We start from the raw sequence: 9,234 nt of genomic DNA, 5'->3' as shown, positions 1-9,234 counted from the left end.
CCCCCCATGTCTGGGCCCATCAACCTGCCTCTGGAGGGTCTGCACTTCTCCTAGGCTCATGTGTGCTGGTTCCCATCTCTGCATTTGTGACCAAGTATAGAAAAAGTCTCTATGTTTTGGGGTTTGTTTTTAGAGTCATTTTTGTTAAAGAAGAACAAAAATAAATAAAAGAGGGAAATTCATCCATTCACCCTAACATAAACATGTTTTCCCCTGTGACTTGTTGATATATATAGGACTTTGGAGGGCAGTGGAGAGCAGTTTTTGTTTGAGACTGGGTCTTACTTTGTAGCCTTATCTGCCCTGAACTTGGTATGTAGACTACACTGGCCTCAAACTCACAGAGATGCACCTGCTTCTGCCTCCCAAGTGCTGGGTTACATGTGTTACCACAGGAGCTAACCCAAGGGTCCCCAGGCTCTACACACTGGAGAGGAATCTTCACTGTGTGTACAGAATGCAGCAGCTGGGGGAGGTGCTGCTCACAGTTCCTCCGCTGGGGCAATCCGGGACAAATAAGAAATGGAATATGGCGACTTTCACAAAGAGGAGGACCAGACAAGGCACCCCTTCCTCAGGGCCCTGAGCCAGGCTCCTGACTACAACATAGCCCCTCCTCTTCCTCCACGTGTGCTCAGCACACAGGAGATCCTAAACTTGTAAATAAAAGTTTCCTTTCCATCTCAAAAAATAATAGTAATAATAATAATAAAATATTCGTGTGAAAAGCAGCTCTGAGGGAGGACAGGAGAAGCAAGGGTGTCCAGGAGACTGCTTGCAGCCTGCCAGCCCAGAGCTCCATACCACAGTCAGAAACCTGGGCAGTTTCCATGCTACACAGCCGTCAGCCTGCTGTCTGCAAAACCCTCAGCATTCAGCAGCAATCCCCAGAGGCAAGAAGGTGTCACTCTGTCTAGCTGCCCCATGAGGCTGAATGTCCTTCTTCCTCACCCTCTACTCTTACCCTCTGTGTAGAGGATGGACATGTGGCCCAGCTTGAGGGAGGGGCACTTGGGAGAGGAAGAAAGTTGCTGCTAGGGAATGGGTGTCAAGCAAGGCCTACCACCTTCTGTTGTTGAAAAATAGTTTTGTGCTGGCTGCTGCTTCCCTGGAGCCTCAGAGACACATGATCCAAGAGGAGAGATTCCTGTCCTGTCCCATACCCTATGGGTGGCAGGGTGCCGCTGGGCTGTGCTAGAAACACAACCCTGGGGATTTTAGTGTAGACCAGGCATATAACCAACCACCTCAGGGGAGTCCAGAGACTGAGGCATGAGCCAAACTGAGTAGCCATGGCTTCTTTGAACCAGCCGGTCACAGCTACCATCCACAGGGTTTTGTGCAAGATCTCACTCAAGTGAAGCCTCCTGCCACAGCACCAAAAGCAAGACCAAGAATCCTGGAGGCAGCAGTAATCGTGGAATGAAATGGCAGTTAGGGCCACACAGGCCTTGCAGTCTTATTTAAGCTGTGACCTCAGAGGCATTGTTGAATTTCTCTGAAATCAGCTTCCTCGTCTGTAAGCTGGTAAGACTACTGCCATGTGGCATCGTGAGGAGGCACCTGTCATATCACCCCATGCTCAGAGAACATTAGTTTAGAAACACAGAAACCAAGCATATAAGCGTTGGCCCCCCTCCAGCCCTCCCGAGGCTGCTCGGAGAACCACTTCCATGGTTTGGCAGGAACTTTCTTCCCAGGCCCTGCCCAGTGGGTTGGGTCAGTATCAATAATCAAAAGGCAGCGTTAGGGAAAGCTGAGTGGAGGCAGGAGGACCCTCAAACCACAGCGCAGCCCGGGGCAAGGATACCACAATGCCTGCTACCACTCCTCAGGGAGCCTGAATGTCGGAACTGGGAAATGGCAGCTCCAAGAAACACTGCCATAGCCACGGTGAGACCGGGAGTCACCGAGTCTTCCATTTCTCCAAGCTTTATTAAGTACGGTCATTAAGGCTGCACTTGCCTCCTAATAATAGCTCCTGGCATGGGTAATTATGACTCCATCATCCTCGTAAAGCCTGCGTTGGAAAGAGGGGGAAGCTCCCTTTTTGCCAGTGATGCTATTTGGTTATAGTAAGAGCAGGCCTTGGCAGGCTCACCCTGGCTGGAGTCACAAAGAGCTGGCCTGAATCACATGGGCAGTGCCCTTCTCCAGCCACAAACACCTCCAGACCCTGACAACACGACTGACCTCTTGATTCTCCCAATGGGGATCCCTATCCATGGCATCCCATATTTCACCCTGTGCTCTCCACAGGGACCTGAATGTTGTCTCTCATGTTTCTCAAAATCTATCTGTAGTATTGACAGATCCTGTAAAGGGTTTGTAGCCTGTAAAGGGTTTGAAGCATGGTGGGCCTCAACGAAGAGGAATTCCAAACAGTCTGTCAGCCTTTCCTAAGTTCCTGCTACTGGAAGGCACCAAGACCTTACATTCATGTCCTCCTCAAAATCAGTCTGCTAAGTTCACAGAGTCAAGAGCTCAAAGCAAAGAGGTCAATAAGTTGCAATCTGTCACCCAGCCATCAAGTAGCAGAGGTGGGGTTTGAACTCAGGAATAAGAGGCCACAGTCTGTGCTCTTACACACAGCAATGGTCTTTCCTTTACTGTGCCTGAACTGGAGGCAGATGGCAGCATGGTCAGAAAACAGACATCCCAAGTTCTGGAACTTGGTGTGTGATCTTGAGAAAGGCTGTTTAGTCTGTTCACATTACAAACACAGAAAACAGAAGCATCCCTTCTGGCAAGGGGCAGGGGGAGGAAATTGTGGAGGACTAGAGAGCAATAAGCTATCATCTTTCTAGTCTAAATGAAGATGATCTGTCATGGTCCAAGCTGGAAACAGCTCCAGTGCCGATCAGTAGGTAGACAAACAAACAGAATATGGTATGTTCAATCCATAAAGCAGTACAGGTGCTTATGTATGTCAAAACTGATCAAGCCACACTCTTTAAATATGTACTTTTAATTGTATGCCAATTACACTCTAATATAGCCCTTTACAAAAACAAAATCAGATTCCATTTTCCTCCTAACAGCTTGGGCAAAGATTAAAAACTGATATCTGGATTTGGCAAAGAGGTAGGCAATGGGAATTCTACCCGGGATGGGGGAACCACTGAAAGCTGTTATTCTCTTTTTGGAGTGCAATTTAGTAGCAATTATAGCATTTTCAATGCAAATATATATGAGCCCATAGCGCACCCATGCTTGGCTAGCATCCCACCTCACAGAAATGCTGGCTCGCGCACAGAGGGAACCAAGCACATATGGACAGCGGCAGGAGACAAGGGCTGAGAACATACTCTTAGGATTTGAATCCCAGCGCCAGCCCTTCCCAACTGAGAGCTTTGTGACTCCATCTCATGTTTCTTAGCTGTAAAGCAGGGATTCAAGATGTCACCGGTCTCCTCAGTGTTTGGGGAGTGCTCAATAATGAATAGAAAGCACTGAAAACACTAAGCGGTGACAGAGGACAAGAAATATGTTACCACGTGCTCATAATGGAAAAACAAACAGGAAACTGTCTAAGTGTTCACCAGTAAAGGCTCGAGCAACTAATGGTGCAGATTTTAGGACAAAGTATTTGCAGTGGTTCAAAGAGTGTGTTCTTTGTATACTGACATGAAGAGATCTCTAAGACCTGATGCTGCAAAAACAAACAAACAAACAAACAAACAAAAAAACAGGCAAAGCACAGAGCACGGAGTGTATGGGAGAAAATCACCTGTGAACATGACGGCACCACCTCTGAGGCTGATGAGGGACAAGTAAGACCATCAATACTGACTTGATTTGGTCTTTGTTTTGTTGAGAAAAACAGTAATGTAAAGACATGTTGTATAAGGAAGCAGGATTCACTCTTAAATTTTGCTGTGTCACTTGATTCCAAGTTCCCGCTTAAGACTTGTTACACTCCTGGTTCCCTCAGGGTGTGGGGCATAGTGCCACCTGACCCAGGAACTGTTTGCTGAATGGATAAATCCACAGCAGATCCTGAGAGCCAGGTTCTGCAGCATCAGCGTCTGGAGTCAAAGTTCCTGAGCACATATGATTCACTCTAAGGTCTGTCTTTCATTTTTAAAAATATTTTCATTGGGAGGGCTAGGGAGATGGCTCATAGGGAAGAGGGCTTGCTCCACAATCATGAAGACGCAAATTCTAATCCCTGGGATTCTTGTAAGAAGCCAGGCATAGCTGCACGTTTCTGAAGCCCTGGCATTGGAGGATACAGAGGGGTAGATCCCAGAAGCCAACCTGCCAGCCTAAAGCGATAAGCTCCTGTCTCAGGGGAATAAAGTGGGAAGACAGAGAAGGAGCCATCGATATCTCCCTCTGGACTGCGTACCATATGCATGCATGCATGCGCGCATGGGGAGGCACACGCACATTTTGTTTTGAGAAATGTTATGCAATTTTTATTTTTTAAGGACAAGATTTGTCATTTTTTTCAAACCTAATTCTATGAAAACAGCATGCTTAGAGTTCAGCAACGGAAGAAAACTAGCAGAAACGTGGATAGGAAGAGCAAGCCTCCACACTGGTGAGTCATGACGACATGGCCGTCAGTTGATCACACTTCCTTGAGAGAATTTCTGCCCTGAGAGTCCCCTCTGAATAGTGTCTCATCCTTCATCCCTTTGGTCCCCAGTGTTTCAGGGTGAATGCAGAGATCGCAGATCTTGGTCCAGAAGGAACCCCACACCATACTTTCATGACTGAAAACTCAGTGACTGGTCCAACCAACTCCCTGCTATCAGTGAGGAGACTACGGCTCAGGACAGCACAGAACGCCCATGAGCAGATGGACAAGGGCCCGGGTCTCTGTTCCGTGCACCTCTAACAACTTCATCATATCCAGTGGCTCTACTGCCTCTGAGAAGCAGATCTATCAAGGAGAAAAGGTATGTAGCATTGTTCTGGAACAATATGGGACAAGGACATGCAGGAAGGTAGCAGCAGAGGGTTCCTTTTCATTGACAGTTTGGGGGTAGCTGAAGTTTCTGCTTTCCTGCCTAAGCCAGGCCTGGGCTTAAGGTCTCCTCTACAAGGCCAAGAACCAAGCATTCCTTGATGGGGAAATGGGTCTTTCCTGGCCAAATCTCACAGCTTGGTCATGTGGTATTATATCTACCATGGGGTCCTGAAACTTTACCGTCTTGTAGATCTGGGCTGTTGCATCACACCTTAAAAACAACAATGACTTGACAACGGCAAAAGCCCTCTTGGGCTCCTGCACATCACTTCAGGATCACTCCATTTCCTGGAGCTGAAATTCAGGAAGGACTGTGCGATTCACCTACCTAGAGGAATGCTAAGCTCACTGAACACATCCTCCGGTTCCCAGGAAGGCAAAGAAAGGGGCTCTTTCAGCTCCGCTTCGGCAAATTCTGGTGATCTCACATCCAGAGATTTTGTTTCCATGTACTTGGAGTTCTCTGCAAAATATGAGCCCGTGGGATGGAGGATGGAGATGGGGACAAGCCACGGGCGTGAGCGCACGCGCACACACACACACACACACACACATGCACACACATACCCAACCTAATGAAACATACTGCAGGCCTCAAAGTGTCTCTGTAATTCTATCCCCTGCACTGTGTAATTGGGAATTGTCCCTTGGGCTGCTTAATCACATGAGGCTGGGGCTAGGACTGCTAATTAGAGCCCAAGTGCTATAATTAAGAGCATTTTCCACTGCCAAAAAAAATGCCACACACAATAAAACCTGGCACATCTTTGCACTTGGCACACAGGGATGGATCGTTAATGCTTTCGCTCGGATGATCTGCCCTCCACGACCCCCAAATCAGTATCACTCCATCTCTGCGGCAGAAGAATCCTTGAAGGGCAGAAATCATGCTGATGTCTGCCAAGACTGGCCCAAAAGGCCACACTGCTCTCACCCCATGCTTGCGGAGCAGCACTGTTAAACATGAACTCCAAATATTGGGTAAATTAATAAACCCTGAGACCAGTACATGTTGAGACCCGTTACCACAAAATAAAAGGGGCTCTGTCAGAGAGGGTGAAGACGCCCGAGCGCTTTATTTATGCCTGCTCTAGATGGGCTGGGCGTCTTTCTCTAGCAACAAACTGGCGGATCAAGGCAGTTTCCATGGAGACTCAGATCCCGACAGGTGAAAAACTGCTCAGGTCAGCTTGACATGGAAGCAAGCCCAAGCCTTGGGCCACCCACCAGCTGCTACCCACAATGCTCTGGGCAGGAATGTTTATTTTTCGTCCTTTCCTCTATATTTTCTGCTCCACCAGTCTTAACTCCAGCCTTGATCATGCTGAGAGCGTTCTATAAAATGAATCTCTAGTTATTTTCACTGTAAGATCCTTAAGGAGTACTCACCCGCCCTCCACTCTACTCCCCCCGCCCCGACACACAACCCTCCCTAACCCTGGATGGATCTGTTTCCATCTGGCAGAGAAGCCAGGGCTTAGCCCATTTTAGACGCCTTAGTTCATGATGTCACTGCGCTGAGCATAGACACAACATCACCTCCGGTGGAGGCGGACTTGTTTCTGCGATAAGCTCTGTTTCACTATCAGACCCTGGAGAAAAACGGGTCTGAGATAGTTAGAAGGAACCCACGCCAAGACCTTTAGCAAAAGCCCCTCCTTCCCTGTGTAGCACCCCCCACCCCCACCCCCGACACCCCTTCATAGAAATAATTGCCAGGGGTCTCTGCTGTTCAGGAAAGGGCAGCAGGCCATCAAAAAGAACCCAAGCTTTTTGTACTGAAAACTCAACCTGACCTTAGTTGCCCAGGCCTAAGTGGAACCCCGTAATGCAGAGAAATCGAGCCTTTCTGAGGTGGCTGCTCAGAACACAGGGGTCTCTGTCAGATTTCTTTCACACCATTCACTCTAACAGTCTAGCCAGGCCTTCAGAGGCTTGCTTCTAGACTTTCTGCCACAGAGTTACGGTGACTCCCATTCGGCTCTTCCAGTCTGCACATGCGCACACATCCTGAAGGAAGCGGTGGTCCAGTCCGCCCAACCACCCGTGAGGGAAAGGAAGGTAGTTACCCTCGGTCAACACACCTTGGCAAGCCTGGCCTTGGAGGTCGCTTTCAGTAGCAGGGCTGGCTTTCTCTTCCAGGGGGCTGACTTCATGGTCCCCATCTTCAGGGGATCCCCTGGCCTTGCAGTCATCTGTAAAAGGACTGGACTGCCGGGCCCTCTCCTCTGCTGGCTGGGGGGAAGACATTTGCTGGGCCGCAGGGGCCAGACGCTCATCCGAGCCCTCTGCTCCTCTAGCCTCCTTCTCGTAGCAATTTGAGACCTCCAGTGAGAGGCCTGTCTCACATTCAGCTGGCTTCCGCTCAGCATCCAGATTTAGGCCAGGCATCTCCATGTCCGAGTCATTGGGACAGCTTGCGGAAGTGGACAGCAATTGTCTGGGCAGCGCGAAGCTGAGTTCAGCATCCCCATTCCCTATGGTCTCTCCCTGCTTGGAGAAACCTTTGGCCAAGTCCAGACCTAAGGTGGCTGTCCCACAGGCACATATTTCAGGGAAGATTTTGTCTTTCTGGGCAATGGGCATAATTTCTTCCAGCTCCGGTATGTCTGGTTCCATGATGAAATCTTCTTCCCCCACTTCATCCACTGTGACCAGCTCCTCCATGTTTGTGGGGTACCAGCTGTCCCCCTCAGCCTCACTTCCACTCTCCCAATCTTGTTCCTGTATGAGGATGCAGAATGGGCATCAGATGGTGGCTAAGAATATCCAGCCGGAAGCCATATGCATTGGCTATAGGAACCCTCATGTCAGCATTCTTCCTCCTCCTCAGGAAGCATTTACTGGGCACTTAGGGGTTTTGAGCCCCTCAAGTCTCACTGTATTCAATCACCCTTGGAATGGTCCCCAGAGTGACACAAGCTTCAGACTAAGCCTTTGCTGCTTGATCGGCCATGTTTAAAATGACACACACACACACACACACACACACAAAAGCCCCTATCCCTGCTACATAATAGGTATTCATAAATATTTTTGAATGAGTGGATAAATTATAAATACTAAGTGCTTATCAGAGCTGTTCCTTTGTAAGTGCGGCCATCACTAAAGGTGACTGTGGAGAAACCACTCACTAACTTCCTCAAAACTCCTTCTCTCAGCAAAGGTGCAACTTCCACCCACAACCAAAGCGATTTCCATCCCACACTTGCCCTCTGGTACTTTTCCCTTGGCATTCCCAGCAGCCCACGGGCTTGGCGCACACTCAAGACATGAGTCTCCCCTGACCGGAAAGGCACGAAAATGGCCATCATCCAAGGACATTTCTTCCCAGCCCAGAAGGACAGCAATTGGATTTTGCTTTTTAACTAGGCAAAAATAATCTTTTATAAAACACAGAAAATGTCTTGTTACTCTCGGGGGCTGGGCCTGCCGAGGTCAGGACTGTAGCCTGAGCACTCGTGTCCCCGACCCACTAAGGGACTGCCTATTTTGGGAGCCTGGCTCTGAAGCCTGAGTCTTTTCTGGGCATATGTTTTCTTTTAGCAGAGCAGCCAAGTTGCAGGAGAGGGAGGCAGAGCCAGGCATGCGGCTGAAGATCTCCAATGAAGACATCTAAAGACTTCCACGAAGCCTGTCCTTCAGAAAGCGCCAAGGTGGAGGCCCTCATGGAGACTTACACAGTCCCAGCAGAGCCACTGTGAGGCATAACCAGCCCCTGTGGCTGAACCCCCGATGCTAATGGGTGACTCCTGCAACAAGACAGGACAAATTTACCTTCTTTGCCCTTGTGTTTTCCGGATCCGAGGACTCCGTCCCTTCCTGCTGTCTGCCCACCGACAGGGGGTTTTCTTCCATGCCTCCCTGTTCTTCCGTTCTGGCCTTCCAAGGGAAGAACGGCAAACAAGACCAGGAATGAGCAGAGGCAAGAGAGAGAGGGAAGGCAGAAGAAGGAGACCTATATTCCTCTTCCCTGCTCCCTCACAGTCCTGGGGGTGGGGGGGGGGCTAACAGCTGAGAAAACCAAGGTTCAGAAAGAAATGTGCTCACTCACACAGAGTAAAACATTTTGAAAGTTGGCCCAGTGGCTTTCAGGGGACAGAAAATCCCTGGCAGCCTGAGTGTTTGCAATGAGGATGAGTATGAAAAGGTAAGAGACCCTGGGGTTGGCCACTGTGGTGACACTCCCCCAAAAGACATCTTTTCCATACACACACACACACACACACACACACACACACACACACACACACACA

The 9,234-nt window shown here is 49.1% G+C and overlaps 1 protein-coding gene across 1 annotated transcript in view; it reads right to left on the bottom strand.

The window, feature by feature from the left end:
• The window catches only part of Rbm20 (RNA binding motif protein 20), a 175,826-nt gene that overhangs the window by 6,280 nt on the left and 160,312 nt on the right, over nt 1-9,234 (bottom strand). The window contains exons 11-13 of the mRNA XM_055591753.1: nt 8,756-8,860; nt 7,048-7,702; nt 5,307-5,441 (exon numbers count right to left, since the gene is read on the bottom strand). Coding sequence (XP_055447728.1) covers nt 5,307-5,441; nt 7,048-7,702; nt 8,756-8,860 — 895 coding nt within the window. The remainder of the gene's footprint in view (nt 1-5,306; nt 5,442-7,047; nt 7,703-8,755; nt 8,861-9,234) is intronic.

The sequence above is a fragment of the Psammomys obesus genome, unplaced genomic scaffold (genome assembly GCF_907164565.1).
Source record: "Psammomys obesus unplaced genomic scaffold, mPsaObe1.curated_primary_1811, whole genome shotgun sequence".
Taxonomy (NCBI): Eukaryota; Metazoa; Chordata; class Mammalia; order Rodentia; family Muridae; genus Psammomys; species Psammomys obesus.
Note: the sequence above shows the minus strand (reverse complement) of the source record. Positions and strands in the feature narration are given on the sequence as shown.